This window comes from Solea senegalensis, linkage group LG21 (genome assembly GCF_019176455.1).
Source record: "Solea senegalensis isolate Sse05_10M linkage group LG21, IFAPA_SoseM_1, whole genome shotgun sequence".
Classification (NCBI taxonomy): domain Eukaryota; kingdom Metazoa; phylum Chordata; class Actinopteri; order Pleuronectiformes; family Soleidae; genus Solea; species Solea senegalensis.
In genome coordinates this window covers 11,628,529-11,656,284 of record NC_058040.1, presented here as the reverse complement: position 1 = coordinate 11,656,284, position 27,756 = coordinate 11,628,529, and the positions used below count along the sequence as shown (strand labels likewise).

Below are 27,756 nucleotides of genomic sequence, written 5' to 3'. Positions count from 1 at the left end.
TGACATAGGGTGAAAGGTGGGGGAAAACCCTGGACAGGTCACCACTCCATCATAGAAACAAACAACCATTCACTCTCACATTTGCCTAATCCCCAAAGTTAGTATGATTTAGCATGTCATTATTATGACTTAGTGTCTCATAGTTATGACTTAGTAGCTCAGTATTATCACTAAATATGTCATTATTATATCTTATGAAGTCAAAAGTATGATTTAGTATATCATTATTATGACTTAGTATCCCATTATGAGATGCTAAATATCTCATAATTATGATGGGATGATAAGTCATAATCCTGAAATGGTATGTCATCAAAATGATGACTTACTATCTCATAATAATGACTTGGGTATGCAGTCTTCTTTTCCCCGGTGGCGGAAACGGGCTTGCATAGGAAAGAGACAGAACAGCAGCAGTCTCATCGGATTTCCTCTGATGTGTCTCACTTGATCCAATACAATTCGTGCACCGGCATTCTCGTGCATTCATCTTCCGGGTCGACTGAGAGTTCGCGTTCGCCGCTGCTGCACAGTCAGGAGCGTCTGCAAAGGTCAGTCGTTCTATCTGCTGTCGTCTCACGATTTGGCTTTACACCTTGCATGTGTTTCGGTTTGCGTTTCCGCGCGTGTGTAATGCAGCCCTTTGAGTCATAAGTCGCCTTTTCATTTATGAAATGACATGCGGATTAACCGCAAGCTAGCGCGCACGTTAGCTCGTTGTGGCTCTCACCCTGTCTCTCACCCTCCCTCCCTCCTTTCCTTCCTCCCTCATAGACTGCAGCGAAAGAAGACAACAAAGATAGACGTGGTGTCTGATTTAATGTGTGATTTCTGGTTTACTTACAGTACACTTCAACGCGTCACCTTGTTTTACACATTAGCTTCGTAAATCTGCGTAAGAGCCGCCACGTACGTGTGTTTTCATTGGCGACTCACTGGTTCATTGAGTTTTATGAGAACCGTTTTCAATTCTTGACCCGGGTTTTCTGCCACTGAGGACAAAGCAATAAACACCAGTCACGTGTATTCAGATGTGCATATTTTTTTCAATAACGGCACCTGAACATCACACTACAGGCCCAACAATGGGTTCGTAATCGTTTTTTTAGCCGTATATTTCCAATAATATTTAATTTTTCAATTGGAACTTGTGAATTGATCCCTGTCCAGAATATTTTGATTGGCAATTTCCATAAAGATGATATTTAGACATAAATGGTTTGTGCTTTGGTTGTGTGTAATAGATAAAACCTCATCAATTTGTATAATAATTGTGTTTCTCTTTGACATTTTAAAGCAAATGTGCAAAATTACACGTGTCACCTTGGTCTTTGGGAAATTATGGTGGACATGTTTCATTAGTCGTGACTAAAATATAGAATTGACCAAGATAACCGCTGGCAGTTAATTTATGATGAAAATATACAGTATATACTTACAGAGTAGATTTGCTACTAAATTAATGTTATGAGTTATTTACATGGCCCCATTAGGACACAGCAAGTGTATAATCATATGCAAATTTATATTGTAGACATTACATGATCAGTTTTGAAATGTTTAAAATGTAGGAAAACATTGAAAGTTGCAGTTGACTAATCATGTGATTGACTCATATTTTTTACATTATACTCATTTATATTACACTCATATTTTTTCTCCTTCCACCTGTGTGGAGCAAACTGAACTGTGATAAAGTTGTTTTTGCCAATTGCTTCTGGTTCATACCCTCCTACACCAGCCAACCTAAACCTGTCTACCCCAGTTCTGTTATCTCCCTAAAGTAAACATGCAGTCAGTATGTCAATTTAAAGAAGTCACAGTGGTTGTCCACAATGTTTGTAATAGTTGAGATGCCCAATTCCCTCTTTTCCCCCCCTCCTAAAACCAAGCTTGTCGAAAATTTTTCTTGTCATGTAATGTAATGTCAACAATGTAGGACAAATTCACAATGAGAATCTGGCAGCCAGTTTGTGTGGGAATGTTTGCACAAACAAATATTTATATGTAGTATGTGCTTGTTCTACACATGTACGGGGTGGGACATGTTTCTCTCTATCTGTCAGGACTTTTGTGTCTCACCCGTCTCTCGTGTCTCTGCCTCAGGAGGAGTGCTGCCTGTCCTGTTGAGCTCCTCCTGGTGTGTGAGTGTCGGGTGCATGTGAACACCATGGCAAGCCTCCTACGTGTTGTGGCAGCCACCTGCTCTACCCCTGTGTTCAGCGGTGTTTCCTGCATCAAACTGCAGAGTGGCCCTACTGTCAAATCTTCATGCCTTCGCCTTTTCAGGACCTTTCAAGCTCTGGGACGATGCGCCAGTCCAGGTAAGATACTCACAGAAGTGTTGCATGAAAGAGCTCTACTGGGGTCAGAGGATCTTGGGAACTTAACTGTGACGCAAAGCCCTTAACGGCACATCTTCATTTAGACAGACGAGATTAAACTCTTTGGGAGAAATAAAAAAAAAATTACAATATAGATATAAAGCATGGAGGTTGTGACAGTGACACAACTGTTGGTTCTGTTGTCCAGGTTTGGCCATTTTACTTACAGCATAAAAAATGTATAGGGGTCATAGGTAAGTAAAAGTAATGCTTAATGATTTACTATATTGATACTCTGCAACCCCAGGTAGCTACCTTTCATATTTAATTATTAAACATTCTGTTCAGTCTTGTAGGCAAGAGCTGTGGGAAATAAATTATTTATCAAATGACGTAACTTGTCGATAAGAATTTAATGCATCCAAAAAGGGTTTGATCATGACTTTATCTTTAAAGTCACTTTTTAAAATAAAAACATTGATACATGTACGTTGGTTACTTTCCCTTGGGCAATGAATGGGCAAATATGAAACAGATTCTATATCTTGACATTTTATAGATCCAGTGATTTATTAGTTAATTGAAAATCATGTAGATAAAAAGGTTGTAGTTGCAGCCTAATCACCACTCACAACCTTTAGCTACAGACCATAGGTAATAACTATTAATATCAACATGGAAGCAGCACCACCTGTAGTTTCTGTGTGCTTTCTCATGAACCTGTGTATCAGTTGCAGGACCTTAGTGTGACATGTGTTTCAAACTCGTCAAATACACGTGTAAAGAGGTTATGCTTTCAGACAACTATGCCATTCATAGCATGGTCCTTTGTTGGCCTTGGCAACTGGAGAATACATCAATTATGGTTGAGTAATTATACAGCAGAGCTTTATTCTTTTTCCATTGCATACTCATTCCTTTTTAAATGATGTCTATTGTCTTGGAAGTTAATCCACTGTTTAGGCAAAATGGAGATGAATAAAAAGCTGTCACTTGTTTGTCTGACTCTTGTTTACCATAAACGTAGTTGTTGCTACTGTCATTTGCTCTGATCGGCAAGGTCATATACAGGATAATGGAGCCCTAAGGCAGTATTCTCTCCCCTAACCAGGCACAATGTGGGCCTGCTGTGAAAGCCAGTACCAGCTGGTTGCAGGTGCTTCATGTCTGCATGTGCTGGGTTCATGATTGTGCCAATGTCTCTGAGTGTGTGTAGGTGCATGTGTATGTGGTGTTTATTGACTGCTGGTGACCCGGTTCATAGTGATCACAGGTTGACATTCCTGTAGTTCAGTCTTTTCCACTAACAGCTGATAGGCAGTGTCTATTCTAGACACACAAGTATCAGCTTACACTCTGGTAGACAAGTAAAAGAGGAGAACACACACTAATCCGTGTGCTTTCATCTCATGCAAGCCTACAGACAGAGGCAGCATGTACATGTGAACATGCATTTGTGAACTGTGACAAAGATATTTTGACACTGTGCTTAATGAACAAACATCTTGAAAGCATTTCCAACCCAAAAGCATTTGTTTTAGGGTCTAGTGTTTAATAACTGCAAATAATTTTAGTAAGCAGATGCTACAAATGCTGCTCTGCCTCTGCACAGTGCTTGAGGTGCTGGGGAATAAGATAAATATAATCTGTTTGAGGAATGTGAGCGTGAGCCACACAAACAGTGAGTTAAAGGCTTATCTAACTCAAAAACATGGTTACATATTCTGTTAAGTTACAACAGTTAAAATGACGACCTCCACTTGAATGTGAGGACTGTACCTATACTTTTTCCCCATAAATTCAACATTTTATCAGCGCATTCATATATTCTTTTTGGTGTTAACATGTCCCAGCTGCTGGATAAGTGGAATAATATGCCATCTTCTCAGAAAATGTGGATGCACTTATACTCCTACTCAAGTAGAAACACCTCTAGAGTCGCTTGGCTTTATGGAAAGCATTTTTTTCATTGGACAAACTCTATATAAATGCAGTGCACTTACTGTTTAGACCATTTCATCATGGCAATATCATTGGTTGTGTTTTCAAAACATTGGTCCTTCAACATCAGATGTTGATGCAGGTCTGGTTAACCCTGGCTGCAAATTAAATTTGCTACCGCGAGGGTGCGTCTAGATTTCCAGGCTGACCAAAGGCTGCCCAATCACCATCCCACAGTGTGATTTCTGCTATGGTCTATATCTATTAACCAGCTATTTAAAATACAGCATATAGTGAGTTGTGCCATTTGATTCGGACTTTTACTGGGCACATGCACATCAGATTTGACATTTTTTTCATGAGATCCAGATAATTGGTGCACTGTGTGACTTAAAATAAGCTCAATTTTTTCCACCCCTGTTGTGGAGCTTTGTGTAAAATCACAGCTTTTTAGAGAACAGGTCATTGCAGCAGGGTGAGAGGAACAGCAGCCTGGCCAGGCTCTAATGTTTATATATAGACGCGGAAACTGTGGGAAAGAGCTGCACTTGAATTTTCCATATGAGCCAACACACCATGTGACCTGTCGCTAGATCGCCAGACATGGACATATCACTAAAACAGCATGGCCTAATATTACTCTTAGCTACTTAATTAGTTTTTTCTGACTCATTCGCTCATTTAATCTCCTGTTTTTCTTTCCTTTACCATTGTAATTTATTTTAAACTCCTCTGGTTTTCACACGTGTTGAAACAGCTGTGCTTAGACAAGCAGAAAATACGCTTCTGGTCATTGACGAAAACTCTGCTGACTCTGAAACATTTATGTTTTGTTTTCGACATTTATATGTCCACAGAATAAATACTAATGCCACGGTTAGTTGTCCAAAACTTGGGTTTATAAGGTATAAGTCATTTTAACAGCTGTCGTTTAACTTGCACGCTTCTGCGTTGTTGTTTTTCTGTTGTAGCTGGAATCCCCTACAAACAACTCACAGTCGGTGTTCCCAAAGAAATATTCCAGAACGAGCGTCGCGTGGCGTTGTCTCCTGCCGGTGTCCAGGCACTCATCAAACAGGGCTTCAATGTCATCGTGGAGTCTGGAGCTGGAGAGACTTCCAAGTTCTCTGATGAACATTACACTCAGGCCGGAGCAACAATTAAAGACATTAAAGATGTCCTGGCATCTGATGTGTTGGTGAAGGTAGGATTGAAGGACCAAGTGGTGGGAGGGTTCAACTTCTTAGCTTATGTTCTCTGACCAAATGTTTCTGCCTCCAGGTCCGTGCTCCCATTTTCAACCCCGCTTTGGGTGTCCACGAGACAGAGCTGATGAAGGAAGCAGCCACGTTAATCAGCTTCATCTACCCAGCTCAGAACCCTGAGCTAATGGAGCTTCTGTCCCAGAAGAAAGCCACTGTCCTGGCAATGGACCAGGTCCCGCGAGTCACCATTGCCCAGGGTTATGATGCTCTGAGCTCCATGGCAAACATCGCTGGGTATGTTCAGTACATGGGTGCCACAAAAAAGTCATACTGTGTAGAGTATCCTGCATTTTATACCATTGGCTTTTGACTAGTTTCTCGAGTTCTATTTATTGGACGTGTTTGAACGCATGAAAAAAACAGTTCATATTTGTTGTGAACTTACCAGATGTGTCTATAATTTTAGGTACAAGTCCGTTGTTTTGGCAGCCAACAGCTTTGGTCGCTTTTTCACCGGACAAATCACAGCAGCTGGGAAAGTGCCACCCGCAAAGGTGTGTAACATGAGCATTTGTCTTTCTGTATCATCACAAGTGGGAATAATATATACGCTTGCTTTTAACAGGCCATTTGAGTGTGTCCACTTCCCATCTCATATATGTATTTTTTTAATAGGTGCTGATCATTGGAGGTGGTGTGGCTGGACTGGCAGCTGCTGGCACTGCCAGGGCTATGGGAGCCATTGTCAGAGGATTTGACACCAGGTGTGTTTTTGATATGATATCTTAAAGCTAATTATATTAAATATTAAATTGAGTACTGCATTAAAATTGATGTAGATCTGATGTTTGCTTCACTGTAAATATGTAAAATTTGTCTCACCACTGCATGACGTATGGATAATGAGAAACATTATGTATATGACATACCATTTGGTTGTATGCAATGTAAGGTGTTACCATTACTGTTCTTGAGAATTGTGTGCCCATGTACTATGAGAGATTTTGACGTTGTCTCCCACTACCTCTCCCAGAGCCGCAGCTTTGGAGCAGTTCAAATCTCTCGGTGCGGAGCCTCTGGAGGTACACTTGAAGGAGTCAGGAGAGGGCCAGGGAGGCTACGCCAAGGAAATGTCTAAAGAGTTCCTAGAGGCAGAAATGAAGTTGTTTGCCAAACAGTGTCAGGATGTGGACATTGTCATCAGTACAGCTCTTATTCCTGGTATGTACAGAAGCACAAAACTGCACACACAACATAAACACTGACTGAGAATATGTCAGGCATAAGCAGCTTTGACCTCTGGTCGTGAAATATCTGGGATAGCATTGAATGGACATCTATTCTAGGCTTGTCCCAATATCCCAGTCCCAAAATTTGGAAATAAAAAACAATAAGTCATGGAATATTGAACGCTTAAAAATAACTACAGAAATGTTCCAAAACATATTTTACAGCAACTTCACATTTGTTCCGTTACTTTGTGGTCAGCTCAGTCATCGTGAATATCTTTCACATGTGGCCTCGAAGTCTGTGTATTTATAGCGTCTTCATTCTTGACAGATTTACTTCCACAGAGCTTTTTTACTTATTTGATTTGAACCATCTTATAAAGTAAATTTTATTATGATTGTGATTTTGTTAATGTCCGTGCTGCATTGCAGGTAAACGGGCACCCATCCTGATCACCAAACCAATGGTAGAGAGTATGAAAGATGGGTCGGTGGTGGTGGACCTGGCTGCAGAAGCTGGAGGAAACATCGAGACCACAGTACCTGGAGAGCTGTCAGTATACAAGGTCAGCACGTGTACTGTGCACACATTCTTCTATCCATGTCAAATAGAGTGTGGTCGCATTTTTCTGTCTGAACTCCACCAACTGTATTTTTTTTGTCAGAGCCATCCTGAACCAACACATTTAAATAAGGTGAAGTGTAGTCTGAGGTTAGCCTTATTTATGGTTACGGTAAATTACTAAAGTTATTGTTACATCCAGGAAGAGTAAACACTATCCCCATGAACACACACAGTTAATACAAGCACTTATAGTTATGATAACATTTCAGACTCCTCACTATTGATCATCACTTCTTCTTTATTAACTATTGTACTGTAAGCCATGATAATTTACGTAATCCAACTATCTTTTTTTATTTTTACTATTTGTTGACAAATAAGAAAGTATCCACTGCTGTGCGCTGTGTTCAGTGTGTCGTAAATGATAAACCTCGCTTCACTAGGTCAAGCAAATTGAAAAGCAACTGTGTTTGATTTTTTGATGGAACCCGACCCTCCCTGACAATTATCCACTGGGTACTGTTGGGACTCAACAGGCCTGGGAGGGGTATCCATGCCCAAATACTAAATATGATTTTGGTCATTTTTGATGGGGTTGGATTTTCTGACAATCTAACAAATATTATCATTTTGTTTTAGGGAGTGACACACATTGGCTACACAGACCTGCCCAGCCGTTTGCCAACACAGTCCAGCACCCTGTACTCCAACAACATCACTAAGCTGATGCGAGCCATCAGCCCAGACCAGGACAACTTTTTCCTGGATGTTAAGGACGTGTTTGACTACGGGACCATGGATCATGTTGTCAGAGGATCAGTTGTCATGCAGGTACAAGGTCTCGCATTGCAAATCACATAAGACGGCAGGCATTCTGTGGATAAACAGGGAATGACACAGGTCATCGGATAACTCAGCAGGTAGAGCTAGTGCACTGAAAGGTGTGACACTTAAGGATACATGCAGTCATGTAGGAAATCATTAAAATGCATTGTAGGTCTCACCAACAGACACTAGATGTCACCAGATGGACACAGTTCTCTCCTTGCAGTTGTCCATTAATATACCAAACATCTGGGTGCACAGCTTTCAGTATTGATGTTTCTTTCACTAAACAAACATAATTTCTTTGGTTAGTAAGTAGTTATCCATTTATTTGTATCTTCAGACAATGGAGCTCTTAAATTGCAGCATAATGTCAATATATGTATAGGATGACTTGTTTTTTCTGGCAGAATCTACTCTGACTAGAGGCTTTCTCACTGAGATCACATCACTAGATTATCCATAATCCACCAATAAATGATGTTTTAAAATAAGTTAACTTTTGCATATGGAATGTTACCATGACAGGGTATCGATGTTAGACTCAAAAAAATAATCAGCCTGTTGATAACATATTCAACTATTATCTTATCACAAACTCATGCTGGTTATTTCTGAAATACTGAAACAGCCAGTTCACTTGATTGAGAAAAGTTGTCTGCTGTACAGATGTTCTCAGTTCTGAAATAAATTAATATAGAGATCCTTAAATTGTGTAAAATCTGAATACGTTTTAAAGTTAAACTTACTTAAAGAAAATAGGATATCTTAAAATCTCAAACTAAATGATTCTCAGCTTTGTTCAGTGTCATGGTGTTTTTGAGTAAAAAGGATTTGTTCTGCAACAGTTTAATCCGTCTCAGATAATCTGTACTTAATCTTTCGGTTAACAGTTCTCAGTAATTGTCATCTTCGTCTAAAGATTTTGGAATGCTACAGATAATCAGGTACTGAGATAAAGGAATAAAAGCAGACGTCAAATCACTGTTTTGATGAATGTGATTTAAGTTCTCTCTCTCCTGTCTAATCTGATTTGCTGTTTTTTTTTTCCCCCACATTTTCTCATTCTCTGTTCATTATGACTTTCAGAATGGAAAGAACCTGTTCCCTGCTCCTCAGCCAAATAATTTGCCCACTGCTGCTCCTCCTAAACCCAAGTCTGTCCAAGAGCTGGCGGCAGAGAAGGCTGCACAAATCTCCCCCTTCAGGACCACATTCACCACCGCTGGCGTGTACACTGGAGGTCAGTTGTTGTCGTTGAAAGTGAATGTGCCATTAAATTTGGATTTTCTGGTGAAGTACTTTAAACATGATAACACTAAATAGGGGTAAAATGCTTATTTTCAAAACGTGTAACTTGTTAACTGCCCCCACTGGGTGGGTGGGTGGGTGTGTGTATGTGTGTGTGTGTGTGTGTGTGGGGGGCTCTGCCCATGAGGTGAAGGACAGGTTAATAATCATCTGCTGGAATGTGCACAGGAGGTGAGAAGTGACAGAGCCAGACTACAAGTGTGCACGCAGACACACAGACACCCTGTTAGTGTCAGGAAGTGTGCATTGTAAAAGCTGTGTCACACGGAGTGTGTGTTTGAAGTAGCGCTGTCGTGGGGGCTCCAGTGGTGCCACACAGTGTTGCATGTAAGTGCACTGCATGCGCTTTATGTGCTTCACTCATTGTTCAGGTGTTGGACTGGTCTCCTACTTCACACCACCACACAACTACTGTTTTATTTTAAAGAGTGACAAGTTGGTTAGTGTTGTTTTGAATTAGCTTTAAATACAATGCTGCTATTTTAGACATTGATACGTTTTCAGGCCACAAAGTTAAATGAAGCTGATCACCTCAAAACCTTTGGCTGATAAATAAATGCGAGATGAACCAACAGGAGTGAACATGGGTGGTCAAGTTGTGGACCTGCTACGTCTTATGTCTAGATCTACTCCTCATTTATACTATTTAAAATGTTGTTTTATCAGGATAGTCAAATAAACTAATAAAATAAACTTCATCGAGTGTTCATTTCCTTTTAAAATAAAATATCATTATTGGCTTGTTTCAAGTCTTCATCTTTTTCTTTATATGCATTTACTGAAGTTAAACATGGATTTTTTTCCTTGAAAATGCTGGACATGATTTTGTATGACACGTCAACAATTGCTCTTTTCTTTTTTATTTGACTATCTCTCTCTCTCTCTCTCTCTCTCTCTGTGCCAGGTGTTGCCACCCTGCTCAGCTTGGGTCTGGCGGCTCCAAATGCCGCCTTCACTCAGATCGTCACTATCTTCGGCCTCTCTGGCATCGTGGGATACCACACAGTGTGGGGCGTCACTCCAGCTCTGCACTCCCCACTCATGTCCGTCACCAATGCCATCTCAGGTCAGTTGTGTAGACTTTTACAAACAGCCGAAAGGGAAACATATATATGTTTTTATTATTCAACTTTTACACAAAGTCTTGCATAATTGAGTTTAAGTCTTCATGATTCAGCATTGGATAAACACAAATTTTGCCTGAAGTACTTCATAGAATTTTATCCCTGGTGAGTGAGTAACACTGTTTCTAACTTGAATATGCAAATACAAGTTTAATTCTCAAAACAGTTCCAGTCATAAAATCGGGAGACCAAGGGCAAGGGGACCAAAGACCAAGATCCTATTTTATTTGGAAAATGCCAAAGGACTAAAACATGACTCATCAAGACACACTTTATGGACAAAAGTATTCAGTCAGTCAAGTTCTTTCATACAAAACTTGTCTTTCTAGTGCTTTGTGGGGCACCATCGTGTTGGAATAGAGAACGACCTTCCTCAAAAGCTGGAAGCTTAGCATTGTCCAGCATTGCTGTAGCATTAAATTTGACAAACTATATGACCCAATTCACAATATACCATAAATTGTGATGAACATTTTTCTGCATACTTTGCAGTATTCTTACTCATTTGATTTACATAATTATTTACAACTAAGTAAAATGCTAGTAACATTTTATCCATTGTATCTGGTAACCCAGAATAAATCTCCCATGATCCACACAATCACTGGGAATGACTGGTCTATTGAATAACAAGCGCGTCAAAGATCAAACGTGTCACGTGACAAGTTGAGCAGCTAGAGCAGCCTCACTGCCGCGTCCAGCGGCTCCGCCATTCAGTCCAAATAAAAACTTAAAAAGATTGCGCCCTTATTGTGGGCTGTCGCTTAACACAGAGGGGTCAGGAGGTGAAAGGGGTAAGTGCATGTGTGTGTTCTCACAGCTTTGATCACTCGAAGACCCTCACTGGGTGTAGGAAGTAACACACTGTTGGTGATCTTTGAGGGTCAGGGAAGTCCCTTGCTTGTATAGTCGCGTGCACACAGCCGGACATCAGAGCTCAGCTATGGTGTTTCAGGAGTGTAACAACTTCAGGGACTGTTTTCACTTTCTCTAAAGCTTTATTAGTGACACCTATGCTCTATTTTCACATTCCCATAATCACACCATTTTACATGCTCCTCCGGATTTGTGTATATCTGCGTTCTTTTGTTTCACCATCTCATCTTCTTAAATGATATCAATAAATGTGTAATAATCATTATATTTCATAATGTTGGATATGACATCAATAGTATCTGAGACCAGACCACCCAGGGATCACATTTTCATTAAGTTCATTTAGGGGTTATCCCCTTGTTTCTTTGTTGCCTGCCATCATTTGTTCTCTCCTTGTCCAGATATTTTTCCTTTTTCTACTTTCCATGGCCTTCGTTATTTTTATTATTTTTTTTATAATTCTTGTCACTGACTGACTGTGGTTATGGAAATGGCGAGACCAGCATAGTTCTGTTGTTGTGCCAGCCATCGTAAAGGCACACTTACACACCTACAGTCACTCAGACATTAGGGAATCCCTTTGGAATTTGGGGTTTGAATGAGGGACAGTTACGGTCCTCACAGAGAGAGATTATAGTGTTACAACCAGTCATGACTTTGACTGGTGGGTCATCTTAAGCTCCTAAAGACACTGGTTTCGTATCCAATGACCCATTGAAGAACATCTAATATTTGGTGTCTGATATGGAGGCTTTAATCTACCTGAGAGCCCTGATTCACCCTCAGTCTGCCTTTAGCCTGACGCTCAAGATATTCAGGCCATTGGCCTAAACACTGTGTGTGTGTGTGTGTGTGTGTGTGTGTGTGTGTGTGTGTGTGTGTGTGTGTGTGTGTGTGTGTGTGTGTGTGTGTGTGTGTGTGTGTGTGTGTGTGTGTGTGTGTGTGTGTGTGTGTGTGTGTGTGTGTGTGTGCGTGCGTGTCTAGGTGGGTCTTTGGCGCTTTGTTGCATACTTAATCATTCCTGACATAAAGGATATTTTTCAAACTGTACAGATATTTATATGATGTCCATTGGATGCACAGTTACCTGAAAACATTCTTTTTTTAAGTTATGCATGACATGTTTTTAAATTTCTTTATAACTTTACAACAGTGCTACCACAATATGATATAAAATATGATTTATTTCTGATTGTATTGAGTTAGTTTCATTGATATGTTGGAGAGTGTCTTTTTGACAGTATTTTCATTGACCTTGATTTTTGATGAATTGGCCACAAAAGTGAAATGTGGAGATGACATGTTGAGTGCATAAAGGCATGAAGAGGTTGTGAGCCATATAAGGTAGTTATGGACACCTTGCGTCAGCAAAAATGTGCTAATCTTTAGCATATGGAGAAAAAAAAGCAGCCTAACACTCTGGTAAATTTCTGCCAAACAGCAAACAACATAGGCCCGGAAAGGTAATTTTCCTGTGAACTCTGTTGTCATCTATGCTCATCACAGTAACGGTGTTTCCCACTGAAGTCGTCTCTCTGGTATCCGTGGAAACTTTAAACTAGCCGGTGTTTATGTCGTGGAAGTTGTGAAATGATTTGGCAGCATATGAAACTTGCTTTGTTTAGTGAGAGAAGGTCAGGCATCGCATTTTTCCTCATGTACTATCTAACACGATTGACTTCAAGCGCAAAACCACTCGCACGCATACACACAGACCCTCACTCACTCTCTGTACCTGTTTTTCAACTTAAATTGTACACAAACAAGTCAGTGTGAATGCAGGCTCCAGGGGTGCTGTCTACTGCATCTTGCTGCCTGTAAGTCATTACAGGACTGATGGTATCAAGGTTTCCTGAGTCTCTTTTGGTAAACACACTCACATACAGCCTCACTTTCTTTTTCCTACTCTTTTTATCTCTGTATTCCTTTATTTTTCCAATTTAAAAGGGCCAACAGAGTATTTAAGATAACAAAAAAACTATAAAAATGAGTTTTATAGATGTACTGAGATGCACTTCTGAAGTCACTAGCTAAAATAATTTACTGCTGTTTTTGAAACATCTTCATTAAGGTTTTCTGTGCCCTGTATAACGTATTAAAGAAAGTGGAGTTTCATGAATACTGAAATGTCCTTGTTATGCAGGTCTGACGGCTGTGGGTGGTCTGTCCCTGATGGGAGGCGGCTACACCCCAACAACTTCTGCTGAGACACTGGCTGTGCTCGCTGCCTTCATCTCCTCGGTCAACATAGCTGGTGAGTCTCCGGCACATGGACACCTCACAGTGATCCCTGCCAGTCAAAGCAGCCTTTAGCCAATAAAATATCAACTTGGGATGAAGATTGAAATGTTTTATATTGATTATACAATAACATGTCTTCGACCAAGTTCCGCAGCTGCAGTTTCTTCCCACCTGCTCATACCAAAGAGTCTTGGACCACACGTATCCACTCCTGTTATTACTCTTAATGATTCCCATCAAAATGACAAAGTGTTCCTGGAGTCATTATAATACTCATCACACATTTGTTTTCATTTCTCTCATTAACTCACAGCAAGACACCAGGGCTTTGATGAGTAGTTAACTGCCATAACGGATCTGTTTAACCTCATGTATGTGTTTTTGTGAAGGCTACACTAAAACCATGTGAGTTTTGTGTGGTAAAGATGCAGGACACCACAAGTTTTCAAGTCAAATGCATGGCTGTGAATCCTGCCACAAATCACAGGCCCTTTAGGCTCTGTGGCATCACCACGTTTTAGTGTTTTTAGATCCCATAACAAAAGCGAGAGAACACCACAGCTTTTATAGTCCTACCTAAATTCTTAACCATTGCTTGATTTCATTTTTGATGTACTCCATGGGTTCAGTTCCACACGCACATTTTTAAGTGGTTTACCACATTACCCATAAACCCCTGGGAACTTTAAAACAAAAAAAAAAACATTCCATGGTAAGGGCCGAAATACAATAGTAAAATTCAACTCCATTAAAACAGACCCTGACATTTTTCAGCTTGTGTGCCTTTGTCCCTGGCTGGATAATCTTGTTTCCTCTGTGTCGACATAGTGGTACGATTCATGAAAACACCAGTATATCACCAGACTAATGATTTTAGCCATTAGTGCTAAATCTGATCAGAAACTCTACTAAAACAAAAGTCAGTTCTCTGATTGACATTTTAAATAATAACACTGTGGATATAATGTGGTGAAAGTACATGCATTTTTCTTAAATATACATTTTTAAAAAAGGCATGCATATTTCTGCTACCAGATACACTATACAAATATTTGGACACCTGACCATTACACCAACATGAACTGTAATGACTGGTCCAAATACATATACAGTACTTTAATATGGACTTGGTCTCCCTTTTGCAGCTATAACACACGTCTTGAAAGACTACCCTTAAGATCTTGAAGTGTTTCTATGGGAATTTGTGCCCCTTCACCCTGTAGAGCATTTAAGAGGTCAGGCACTGATGTTGTACGAGAAGGCCTTGCTGGCATTCTCTGTTCCAGTTCATCCCAAAGGTGCTGGATGGGGTTGAGGTCAGGACTCTGTGTGGGCCAGTCAAGTTCTTCCACACCAAACTATGTCTTTATAGTCCTTGCTTTGTGCCCTTTTGACCTTTTTGCTTCCTTTTAGATTGACTAGTTGGGATTTTATTCTCGCATATGCTTTTAATATAATGCCAACACATTTATTCTGGGGGGAAACATAATCAAATGAGATGAGTAGATCCTGACTTTGTGTTGCCTAAGTTCACGAACATTCCTCCATATTAATATATTTACACAGATTGGTCTCCAATAATAGTCGCAAGATTGTTATTACATGTTTAAACTTAGACAGTCGAGGACTAAAATTACATGAAATGAAAAGAAACAGGTGCTAGCCTCAGATTCACCCTTGTATGTATGGGTGTATGGGGGGGTGTGTGTGTGTGTGTGTGCGTGTGCGTGCGTGTGTGTGTGTGCACGTGGCTACAGTTATGCCAGAGGGCCAAAGAGAGACACACACAAAGTAAAATGATCCCCATTTTTAAAGCGGTGAGACACTGTCTGGTCCCAATTTGACACTTTTGATGTTTGCTTCTTGAAATATTCACTCTGACATAAAGTAGAGTCATTAAATACCTCACATTGGTTATTGTGCTTGGCAACAGATTTTAGTGATTGGCTTTTAGGCACCTGTTGTCTAAAATGAGCTATTTTTAATATTATACAGGTGCAAAGTTGTCCTCATCTATTCTTCATCTATACATTTTGGCTCTTTGTTAATCATTAAATATTTTTTATATTACTGATCATTATGTGCTGTAAAATACCTTTTAAAAACCTGTTGTTTTTTTTTATTCGCTCGGTCTGCTCTCTCACCCAGGTGGTTTCCTGGTGACTCAGAAGATGTTGGACATGTTCAAGCGCCCCACTGATCCGCCTGAGCACAACTACCTCTACCTGCTTCCTGGAGGTGCCTTCATTGGAGGCTACGCTGCTGCTCTGAATTCTGGTTATAACATTGAGCAGGTGTGTGAGGATGTTTATGCCACGTCCATGTGTTAAGTTGAAGAGTTTGTCTGTGGTTTCCTGTAGGATGACCATGTTAAAGTTGGCTAATCATACACCACATGCATTGCCCAGATGTTGTCCAGGACCTTCCAAGTAATTCATTTGACTTTTGTGTAGTCCTTAAGTTCTCTTTTTTTTCCTTCTTGCCTCTATCACACCAGATGATGTACTTGGGCTCAGGTCTGTGCTGTGTTGGTGCCCTGGCTGGCCTTTCCAACCAGTCCACAGCCCGTCTGGGTAATGCGTTGGGCATGATTGGAGTCGCCGGGGGGATCGCTGCCACTCTGGGTGCCCTCAAACCAAATCCTGAGCTTCTGGCACAAATGAGTGCAGCCATGGCTGTAGGCGGCACCGCTGGTGAGTCTGTGTGTAGTCATATCAAGGAAGTGAAAACAGACTTTTAGGCAAACCCGGAGACTTACCAGGATAGAGTTGCAGATGATGGAAAACCCCTGTAAAATAGTCAACATTGATTGCATGTAGTCTAAGCTTGGACAGACGGAGCAGCAGTTGTGCTGAGCGCACAGACATCAAACACAGCATGACTAACGCTGCAGGTTTGTCAAAATGGTCGGCATCATCTGTTACTCACGTTCTCTTACTCGTTTCATTTAAATTCTAATTGTTCCAGTAACAAGGCTCAACTCTAGACTAAACTATCCATACAGACACTAATGCCCTTTTTAAATGCAGCAGTGTTGCACGTTTTTTCCTGCAGGATACACACTCATTCGCACATTCGCATAGAGTAGACTCACTCACAAACATGGAATTTCCCTAATCAGGCATTAGTTGCAGCAGCAACACCTGGTGCCTTAGATGGACTCACTTCCCAGCAGCCCTGACTGTGTATGTGTGTATGTGTGTGTGTGTGTTTGCATGTTATTTGTGTGTTACTCAGTGACTGCAGCTGAAATGTATTTATGTGTTATCTGTCTAGGCCTGGCCATTGCTAAGAGGATCCAGATCACTGACTTGCCCCAGCTGGTGGCTGCCTTCCACAGTTTGGTTGGTCTGGCCGCCGTGCTCACCTGTGTGGCGGAATACATGATCGAGTACCCCCACTTCGCCACCGACCCCGCAGCCAACCTCACCAAGATAGTCGCGTATCTCGGCACCTACATCGGCGGAATCACTTTCAGCGGCTCTTTGGTAGCGTACGGCAAACTGCAAGGTGAGACGCGCAGTCACATGTGAGCGGATGCTTGGTGTCTTGTATTGCTATGTTTTGATTATTCTGTATCATGTTTTTATGCTTAGCTTAAACCTTTATTTAGCGATGAGATAGAGAATTAGCCAATCAGGTTCATGTGCTGGTACCAGTCCTGGCAGCTGCACGTTTCCATGTTGCTATTTTGTAATGACAAATTTTGCATGGGCAGGACTTTCACTTCATGTAAGTCCTCAAGTGGTGTTTACCATAGCTTCAAAAATAGGTTTAAGTGTGTGCTAACCTTTACCGTCATCCTCTCTCTCTTCATGCAGGTGTGCTGAACAGTGCTCCCCTGATGCTGCCCGGTCGTCACGCTCTGAATGCCACTCTTATGGCAGGTTCTGTTGGTGGGATGGTTCCCTACTTGCTGGATCCTAGCTACACCACAGGCCTCACCTGCCTTGGATCCGTCTCCGCTCTCTCAGCTGTCATGGTACGCCCATTTGTTTTTGTGCATTTCTTGAGGCCTGTTTTTGCTCTCATAGCGAGAGACTATTGAAGAGAAAACTCATTTTGGAGTTCTTACATGCTGACAGACAGAACATGTAAGAATGTTATTAAAAGACTTCAGTAAACGTCAGGAAGGGAAAAGGCATAAAAGAGTCAGAAAAATTTAATGCTGGAGACAGACTTGGATGTACTTAATGAGAAAGGAGACAACAGAAGGGATTTACGGAAAAGGGTCAAGAAAGAGGCTTCTTGCACTGGAAACAGTAGCCGCCCAGAAATCCATTCGATGTTAAGCAGAGCTGTTAATAGTCTGGCTGGCATAGTAACAAGCAGGTTTCACTTTGTAATTCTGCCAGGTCCCTGCTTGTTTTCAACCCGGTATGCTGGACTCCACCAATGCTAAGTCATGCGCAACTGTAGAAAATTTAAATTCAGAGATATTTCCAACCCTGCAAGTTGTACACAATTTGGATCTCTCCAGCTTGATGCATCGTTAAAATATCAATGTGTACATAAAACCTTAAGTCTAAATATCCAACACAGAAGCAAATATATATTTGCTTTGCATTGTGTATATTTATATATGTATCCGGTTTGAAGTAATTACAATGTTGTTAAGCAGAGATTGGCCTGTAGCCATGCCCTCTTTCTTCATGAGAAGAAGACGGTGATGTTATGTAATTTTGCACTGACAATGGAGGTCAAGAACAAACTTAAGTGTTTTGGCAAAGTAATGAACAAATCTGCAAACTCAGACTATTGCGTTGAAGTTACAAGATTGGCCAGGTGTGACTGCGTGTTTATGCCACGTTCCGTGTGTTAAGTTGGCGATCTGTATCTGCGGTTTCCTGTAGAATGATGTTACAAATATTGTGAGACTATCACTGTCATGTGAGATTTGCGCAGACGATACAGGAAATGGCATATATTAAAACTGTTCGAAGGATTTTATAAATTGATATTAGATCTTTTTAATGAAGATCAATCGGATCTCCATTCAAACTTAAGTGCAATGTATTGAGTCAATAGTGTATGTTCCTGCACTTGCACAACTATCCTAAAGAGATTTGACCCTTGCTTCACAAAAACTGTTTGTATGATAGAAGGACATAAGACAATTTGATTTCATTGTACAAATATTTTTCTAAAACTGGAAAGCTGTTTTCTCCCCATGGAAGGGGAAAAAAAATCATATTTTAATCATACCTTTCTTCTTTCCTCCTAGACATAGCACTTCTTTTCCTCAAAACTGTCCTTTACTTCGGCCCTAATCACTGTATTGAATGGTTAATCTGAGCACACCAGTGGGTGAAATTCCTCCTGTCATATCTTTTTCTCCTTCAGGGTGTAACCTTGACAGCAGCTATCGGAGGTGCTGACATGCCAGTGGTAATCACTGTACTGAACAGTTACTCAGGCTGGGCCCTGTGTGCCGAGGGCTTCTTGCTCAATAACAACCTGCTGACCATCGTCGGAGCTCTCATCGGGTCTTCGGGAGCCATTCTGTCATACATCATGTGTGTGGTGAGTGGAGCACAGGAAGGAAATACACTGAAATGCTCCTGTGAGTCTTTTTAAGTTCACTGTTTCATTTGGTTGTTCCTCTTCCACCCACCAGGAGGGACTCTTAGTTAAATTTCTTAGCAAGATTGTATAATCCCTGAATTTGAGTATTATCTCGATTCACAAATGTGCATTTTCCAGAGTAATTGTCCCCTTCAAATATCCTCTGTTTTTGCCAGAATTTGTTGTTAACAAACAGCAAAAGAGTGAGGAAACACAAATGATTTTTGCTTTCCTTTCAGGCCATGAATCGTTCTCTGGCTAATGTGATCCTGGGAGGCTATGGTACGTCCTCCACCGGCACAGGAAAACCCATGGAGATCACAGGCACACACACCGAGGTTAACGTGGATCAGACTGTCGAGATGATTAAAGAGGCCCAGAGCATAATCATCACTCCAGGTAAAGTGCACACGTACACACGCACGCACACACACACACACACACATTTCAGAGGTCTTGTATGTGAGTGGAAAAACATGGTACTTTGTCTTTGCCAGTCACTTTTTTCTCCAGCATTAGCGAAGTGTGTGTTCTGTTTATGTAACCTTTACTTGACCCATGTTACATCACCATTTTGCTAGGCTAATTGACAAGTCATGGCAGAGTGGCTACACACACACACACACACACACACACACATCTACATATGCACATACACATTGAGGTTTCTGTGTGGTCGTCATTTTGTGGTAAATAGACATTCTACAGTGCAGCGTATATAGGCAAGGTCAAGGGAAATGGGGATGAGGGTATGTTGGAGTTTTGTTGACAATTCAAATATTAACTTCAAAACTGGCTTGTATTTCCTTTTTGGGGGTTAGTGTGTGGGCTCCAACCTTTGTTCCAGTGACACAGGTTGTCTTCTTTTTCACATATGTTCAGTATTTGACTCTAAATATGTGACTGAACCTCCCACTTGGACCAAAACGACAGTCATTAGTGCTGCTATCCTTAAACCATCATTGTGTGGCCCAGTGTCATTTCATTCCTCTCACCAGACTGTTGTAAACCAGTCACAGTTCCACAGAGTTGTTTTACTCACGTGGGTACATATAAACACAGACTAAAGGCATCCAGCCTGCAAATTGGTGATTCCAGTCACAGCGCTGAGAGCCTGTATTCAAAAAAGAAACTCTGCTGCAATTTATAAAAATTGCTAAATTGAAGTGGTCTCATGGTTAAGAGGACAATGCAAGTTGAAAACAGAAGTGAAAAGAGCAACATCCCATGTAGATTAAACTATCTTTTGTTTTTCACGTTTTGAGACAAAGAAGAGCAGATCTGACAGCTAAAACCAAAAACAGGCCAAAGAAATTTGGAGTTGGAAAGTGTGGGAGACATGAAGGAGCGGAAATGAAAAATTATGTTTGATCCTTTTCTTAAAATGGTTTTAAAAAAAAAAACAAAACAGTACCACTCCAAGATGAAATGTTGGACATTTCTATTGCTAACATGAGGTCCAGAGTAAAAATACATTTTCTTATTTGAGCAGTCAGCACGACGTCACAAAGCCTTGGAACCAGGAGAAGAAAGTGTCTCCTTTGCCACAAAGCTTGTTTGAAATTCAAGTGCAAAGTTTGTTTGGTTTACATACAAATATGAGGGCACTTGCTTATGCATTAAACTCAATACACCATGTGAGTGTAAAGACAGAGATTCCACTAAATGTCCCATCTATATACCTCCTTCTATATCCAGACTTGTATGGTTTCTCAGTCCCCTTGTTTCCATTTTGACCATTCTCTCTAATTGGAGCCGTCACACTCACTTTGCATGATTGACATCTGTGGAAACGGTTAAGACTCTGTCTGATAAACATAAGTGTTTTCCTGGCTTCGTCTGGTCCATCTCTCCGTGGTCTGGGTCCACTTGTTTTTCTCACAGGAGAAACTCCAGAGAGAATATTGGAAGCACAAGAAATGAAACAATTGTGATGGGGAACGTAAAAATTATTAAATTGTTATGCTGCAGACAGTTGAACCGTGTTTCTTGAGGGTTTCTTTTTTCCACTACGCCGTGTTTGTCATTGTGATTGGTGTGTTGTAACGAGACGGTTTCTGACTGGTTGTTGTGACAAGGCTCGTAAACACCAGTGGACTGTTTGACGCTTGTCTGTGTGTGACAGTGAGATAGAGATCAAGTACCACACGCACAGCACCGTATTTTAACATGAGAGAAATCCAAGAGGAGACAGAAACACAGAATCCTGCGCCACCTATCTGCTACTCAAATGCAAGTTGATTATATCAACTGTGAAAAATGTCGAAGTTTCCTATAAGACTTAAACAAACAGTTTAGAGCAGGGCTGCAACGATTATTCAATTAATCGATTCCTAAACGAATTGTCAACTATTATAATAATTAAAACAAGCTTTCTTGATTTTTCAGCTTTTTAAATGTGAATATTTCTTGGTTTCTTTGCTCCATAAATCAAAGAATTAATTATAACTGAAAAATGTTGGTTTGTGGTCAAAACAAGACATTTGAGAACCTCATCATTTACATATTTGGGAAACATTTTTCAAAGTTTTCTGACATTTTATGGACCAAACAAATACTCGATTAATAAAGAAAATTATCGTCATTAATCGATTATAATCCTTATCCTCTATCCATATGTCTGACACACTCCAGCGAATCCAAATGAACCAAACACTTGCAGAGTAAACCAGCATTGAGGAAACATGCACATCTCACATGTTCAATATTAACTATGTGTTATTCCTGTTCAGACACAAATACTATTGTACTATTGTGTACTATTTTTGCTCCTCTCTCACTCAATAACCACACTTTACCAGCTTTTACTGGTTGTGCTGGGTTTTTTTTTCCTCCAGAGTGCATCAATGGATGTGAATCTGTCTTTACTTGAAAGAATCTAAAACTTTACTGTCCAGTTAAAAAGTTAACTCTTCACATGACATCATCTGTCAATCCCACTGCTGTCTGCCACAGATAGAATTGTTTAAATACAGGTTTTACACACACACACACACACACACACACGACTGTTAAGTGCTCCTTCGAGAAGTTAACATGTACCATGTAGTTAAAAGGGGCTTGTAATTAAGCCCGTTTCCTGCGGATGTGTTGTCCCGGTTCTGTCCATATCTCTCTGAGATTGGTCTTTTTGTCGTCGGTCACTTTAATACATGTCAGATTGTAGGCTGAATGTGTGGTGAATCATTGCACTGTGATTATTGTACATGACAGCAGAGCGTGTCATCCATCCATGTGCCTTTTTGTCGTAGTGATGACACGTAAATGAGTCAGGAACACCTCGAAAGAGTTTTTTTTTTTATTTAAAGCAAACTACTCAAAATGTGTGTAGTCTAAACTAGACTCATTCTCAACTGTTTTTAGGTTATGGACTCTGTGCTGCAAAGGCCCAATATCCTATCGCTGAGTTGGTGAAGATGCTCCAAGAAGCTGGCAAGCAAGTCAGGTATGTTTCAATTTTATTGAATTATTTATCAAATAAACTAGAATAACAAGAGAGCCAGGTAAGGTATTTTATTATTTTGTCATTATCATAAATACCTATAGACATATGGATGAAAAAGCATAAATACATTCAGGATGGATTCATTAAGATTAGGGTGTAAAACCTGATGCAAAACATCCATGGTCACTACCATGAAGGCTAGAAAATAAAAGTTGTAAGCGTTGGCTCGGGTGATGAGAAGATGGGACTGAGCAGATGGAGACCTGTGTGCAAAGAAAGCATGAGAAAAGAGGAAATGCAAAAGAGAGGAAAGGTACAGCGGAAGCTTGTGTAATTGTCTTGCCACAGTCGTTTGATCCTGTCTGTTGCAGCTGCTGCTACTTAGAGCATTTGTACTTGATTAAAAGAAAGTGGGTGGTCAGAGAAAAAGAGGGAAAAACCCTCCTCCATTCTGATTCTTTTTTCCTATTTTTTTTTCTTGCTCTTTCTCAGTGCTGTTTTATCTCAGTCTAATACCGTTCTGTGTTGCTCTTCATATCTAGAAACTCCCTCTACACCCTTTCTCTTTCTTGTTCCATTAACTTCCTTTTCCTTTGACACTAAAAATATATCAGTGGTATGTAGTGTAGAACCACCAGCACACTTCCTGCCTCGCTCTCTCTTCCCACTGTCCTCATGTGCTTCCAGACCTTATGGAACAATGTGAAGTGCAGTACAAATTGACTTTTTCAATTTGCAGCCACAGTTGCTAATACATCCCAGAACCAGGAGACCATCTGTGTCTGCCTCAACTCACCAAACAAACAGAAAATGCGTTTCCAAATAGTGGCGGGTCACGTGACGGAGTGGCTAGAAGAGTCAGGAATGAGCCAGCCACCAGAATTCAGTGGCTGGTGTTTACTTCTTTGCTGATTGCAGGGCATGGCTAATTGAGTTTGAGAGCTATGCATACCCAATTACACACATGCACACATATTTAGCAACTATTAGAGTGTAGTGGGAAGTGTGTGTGACCAGACTGTTATCACAAACATCCCTCAGCTCCAATTGTCCAAAATCTCCATCTTGCCGTTTCCTCCTCTCTGTGACATAATTCATTTTGATCGCTCTCTAACCACCTCTGACATCACTTCTCTCCCTTTTTTCGTGTCTGTCTCTCTGGTTCAGGAAATTTAGGTTAATGCTTTTTTAGAACCAGGTCTTTGGAGGAAAGACTGTGTCTGTGTAGTCATTTAAAATGAGCCACGTGTTCCCTCAGGTTTGGTATTCACCCCGTGGCAGGACGTATGCCCGGTCAGCTCAACGTGCTTCTGGCTGAAGCTGGTGTCCCGTATGATATGGTCCTGGAAATGGAGGAGATTAATGAGGACTTCCCTGGTAAGATCAGTCTCTCTCTCCTCTCCTCTTTTTTCCCCCATGCATGCAGTCTTTATGCTAAGTGAAACTAGCTTTGGATTAGTCTTAAATCTTTACCAGATGTCAAAAACAGGTTGCTCATCCAGTGTAGCTGAGAGAGCTCAAATGATTGTCGACAGTGATTTTTTTTTTTTAGGGCATGACACGTTTGATATAATAAGCTGTGACAGTGTTTGAAAAAAAAGAAAAACATGACACAAAGTAATTAGATTTTTTTTGATTCCCATACTTTATAACTGCAGCACAGCAACAGAAGACATAAAGTTTTAAAGTCATTTGTTGTGTGTGTTCATTCAGAGACTGACCTTGTTCTGGTGATCGGTGCCAATGACACAGTCAACTCAGCCTCCCAGGAAGATCCCAACTCTATCATCGCTGGTATGCCAGTGCTGGAAGTCTGGAAGTCTAAGCAGGTGAGACATCTGGGACAGGCATGTGTGATAATGAGGTTGTCCTGAAGCCCCCAAAAAAAGATAAAGAGGGATAGGAGGTTTTACGATGACTGGACTACATTTTATTGCCTCGAATGAGCGTTGCAGTCCACACCCGTCGAGGGGGCCCCCATTTGAATATGCACACAAACTCGGAGACATACATGCTCGCAACATGCAGGCCCAGATTCTTACAGCTCCAGGTGCAGATCCATCCTGATCCCATTAGTGGTGCCTGTGTCGCTGTGGAATGACGACATTCGGAGCATCGCACTGGCAGCGCTCCGAGATCTGGGATTTATACAGCACTCCCACTAGTTTCCACTCACACTTCTCTGGGATCACAAAACTACACTGCATTCTAACCACACACACACACGCACACAGTCAGAGTTACTGTACGCCTACAGAGATGCACATTAAGGTGCACAGATAACAGACACTTAACTTGGGTTTACAAGAAATCACACAAATGCTTTTAAATCGTCATGAGTGCTCGGTGATGCATGCATGAGTCATGTGATAACACACACCAGTGTAAACAACTTACTTTTATACCACTTCAAGTAGTAGAACATTATATTGGAGTGAATTTCTTTTGAATAATTGGATGCTAAATTGACGATAAGGAGATAAAATGAAGCAACTTGAGATTTTAGGACCAAGACGGATTAGTTTGTTTGTCAAAGTGTTTTTTTTTTTCCACTTTTCAAACATCCCAGCTGTTGGGGAAAATAAATTAGATGACTTTAGCTCTACATTTAAGCTCAAAAGTAAAAGGTTGTTCAAAGTTGCGTGTGGAATGATGGAATAGTTTCATGTAAGTGTGTGTTTACTTGTAGGTGATCGTGATGAAGCGCTCGCTGGGCGTGGGATACGCAGCCGTCGACAACCCCATCTTCTACAAGCCCAACACGGCGATGTTGCTCGGCGACGCCAAGAAGACGTGTGATGCCCTGCAAGCCAAGGTCCGCGAGTCCCAGAGCCAATAAGGCAACTGGGCTCCAAACAGACACCACCCACCCACAAAAGGCACACACTTATGGAGTGAAGAAGACATAAGACAAATGAGACAAACATTATTCAGCATTAACATCATCTTTGAAAAAAAAGGCAAACCCTTCCTATTATCTGTAAATAAAAGAAACTGCAAAGTTTACCGTGAAAACTACACACGTGCTGCAGAAGCTGAGCGACGCAGACGCTGTAGGTTTTGTTTAGTGGTCCCACTGTATTTAAGCACCGAAATACATTTTGCTCTTGATGCTTTCTTTTATTTCTTGATATTAGAGGAAGGGTGGTACAACAACAACAACAACAACAACCGTGCATGTGCTCCATGTAATCTCATGAAAACTGTCAGAAATGTAGATGCATTAAGATGTTAGATATGTAAAGTTCGTTATTAAGATATTTTTTAGGTAATCGTCGAAGGAGAACTTTTTGATAATTAGATTTAATTGAGTGAAAATCAAAAGCGGATACTGAATCACCAGAGAAAGAAGTAGAAGAGACTTCAGCACTAACATTAAATTACCCACATTTTAAAGCGCCGTCTTCACCCTTTTCCTCCGAGTTTGTTTTCGTTGTGGTAAAGTTGTGCGCTCAAATGTTTATATCCGACGTTGCGTGTTTTCCTCTCCGTTCCCTCTTTCTCTACACAGGTAAAAGGAAAAAAAAAGCAGAATAGTGCAACATTTTGTAAAGTTCTTTCAGTTGGAGTTTTATACTGTATTGGGAGATTTTTGTATTCAAAAGATCATCATAACGACAATTACGTCATGACATTTTAGAAACTGTTGTGACAGTGAGATTACACTGTTTTGTGCATCTTCTTTTCTTTTTTTTCTTTTCACGTGTGTGCCGTGAAGTGGCTTCCACTCATTTACTGAACCAACCACATGGACCAAGAAGGTACAAAATCCTTTCAAACCTCGTCTTTCCAGCATTTACCGCAATAAACCCCAGCTGTCCTGCAATAACTCTTCCGTACAAACACACACACTCATGTCACTCTGATAGCTGAATGGATTTTATGTTTTCGATCCATGTGATTTTTAGATATGACAGTACATGTGATGCCTTAGCGTTTTTTGTGCCACTCCGATATCTACATGTGTCCTTGTTATTGCTCTCGATGGAAAATGAAGGGTAATTGTTTGTAAAGGCCCAGATGTTAAATGACATTTTGTGTGAAGTCTAAAACGACGACGCGTCTCTGCGATTATATTGTGTTGCAACATTTCAGAGTACATGAATTGTCCAGGTGAATTTTTAAATTTAAATTGTAGACTTGTGCCAAACCTTACCCAAACCTTTACAATCAGTCTGAATACATTATTTGGCACAATTATATAAAGGTTTGGACTTGAATAGTTCAAGAAGGAGCCCTGATGACCTGGAAGTAGCCACCACTCTTCTTATGTCCTTACACAACTCATCCAAATCATCAAAAACGTTGCCTTTGAGTTTTCATTTTGAGGATATCATATTGACGTCACATTGAATTAGAAGGGATTTATACCAATTCCAGGTTTGAGGAAGAATAACCCATGAGTTGCCACGTCAGCAGCTTTTGTCACTTTGAGCTCATACATACAAGTACTGTAAGAAGTTGGTTATCTTGGGACCTGATACATTGACCATGACAACGATCCTACCTCACCACAAAACTCACCCCCCCCCGTACAATCAGACCAATCAACCTTTTACTGAATTTGCAACAGGACACAGTGGACCAGTCATCTTCTAGCCACACTTCATTCCCTGAACCTGACCAACTGTCTTCAGTTTTCATTGTTGTCATTTTTTAACCATCAGACCTCAGTTTGCCGTTTTTGCCGTTTTCTTGCGAGTTTTACTGCACCGCGTGCAGTAAAACTCGCAAGAAAACGGCACGCGGTGCTTGAGATGTCATGGATGCTCACGTGAGGTTATTATAAAAACATGTCAATAAACACAAGCAACTGTTATACACCCGCCTCATGTTTGTAGTTTGTCGCCATTTATGAGGGATTGATCGAATTAAAGACAGGTGGAATATTGTGATAATTGATCCAAGACGACCCCCCTTTTTCCTTAAGAGTATTTTTGTAAGCAGGCATCGAATGTGTGCAGAGCAGCAGTGGGATTTGAAGTTGTTTCAGTGCACCACGTTGAAGAGATGAATTAACTGAAATGTACTGTGAATGTTTTCCCCCCCGTCTCTTTTGTTTGTCATGGAACAGTTTCATCCCTAATAAACCTGTATTTACACTA

The 27,756-nt window shown here is 40.7% G+C and overlaps 1 protein-coding gene across 1 annotated transcript; it reads left to right on the top strand.

Moving 5' to 3' along the window:
- Positions 1 to 469: 469 nt before the first annotated feature.
- nnt (nicotinamide nucleotide transhydrogenase) lies at positions 470 to 27,756 on the top strand. Its single transcript, XM_044012363.1, has 22 exons — positions 470 to 551; positions 2,107 to 2,324; positions 5,237 to 5,469; positions 5,547 to 5,764; positions 5,937 to 6,024; positions 6,146 to 6,234; positions 6,504 to 6,691; positions 7,132 to 7,265; positions 7,904 to 8,095; positions 9,179 to 9,332; positions 10,305 to 10,466; positions 13,544 to 13,654; positions 15,790 to 15,935; positions 16,139 to 16,334; positions 16,918 to 17,151; positions 17,463 to 17,623; positions 18,985 to 19,164; positions 19,446 to 19,605; positions 22,570 to 22,651; positions 23,910 to 24,028; positions 24,365 to 24,480; positions 25,341 to 27,756. Exons 2-22 carry the CDS (start codon positions 2,171 to 2,173, stop codon positions 25,488 to 25,490), a joined length of 3,267 nt encoding a protein of 1,088 aa, XP_043868298.1. The 5' UTR covers positions 470 to 551; positions 2,107 to 2,170; the 3' UTR covers positions 25,491 to 27,756.

What these genes read in the sequence shown, in the direction of transcription:
- nnt (XM_044012363.1), top strand. Translation starts at nt 2,171, where the DNA reads ATGGCAAGCCTCCTACGTGTTGTGGCAGCCACCTGCTCTACCCCTGTG. An exon ending in GGAAAGTGCCACCCGCAAAG is followed by an intron (nt 6,025 to 6,145) that starts GTGTGTAACATG and finishes TTTTTTTAATAG; the next exon opens with GTGCTGATCATTGGAGGTGG. An exon ending in CAGTACAGCTCTTATTCCTG is followed by an intron (nt 6,692 to 7,131) that starts GTATGTACAGAA and finishes GCTGCATTGCAG; the next exon opens with GTAAACGGGCACCCATCCTG.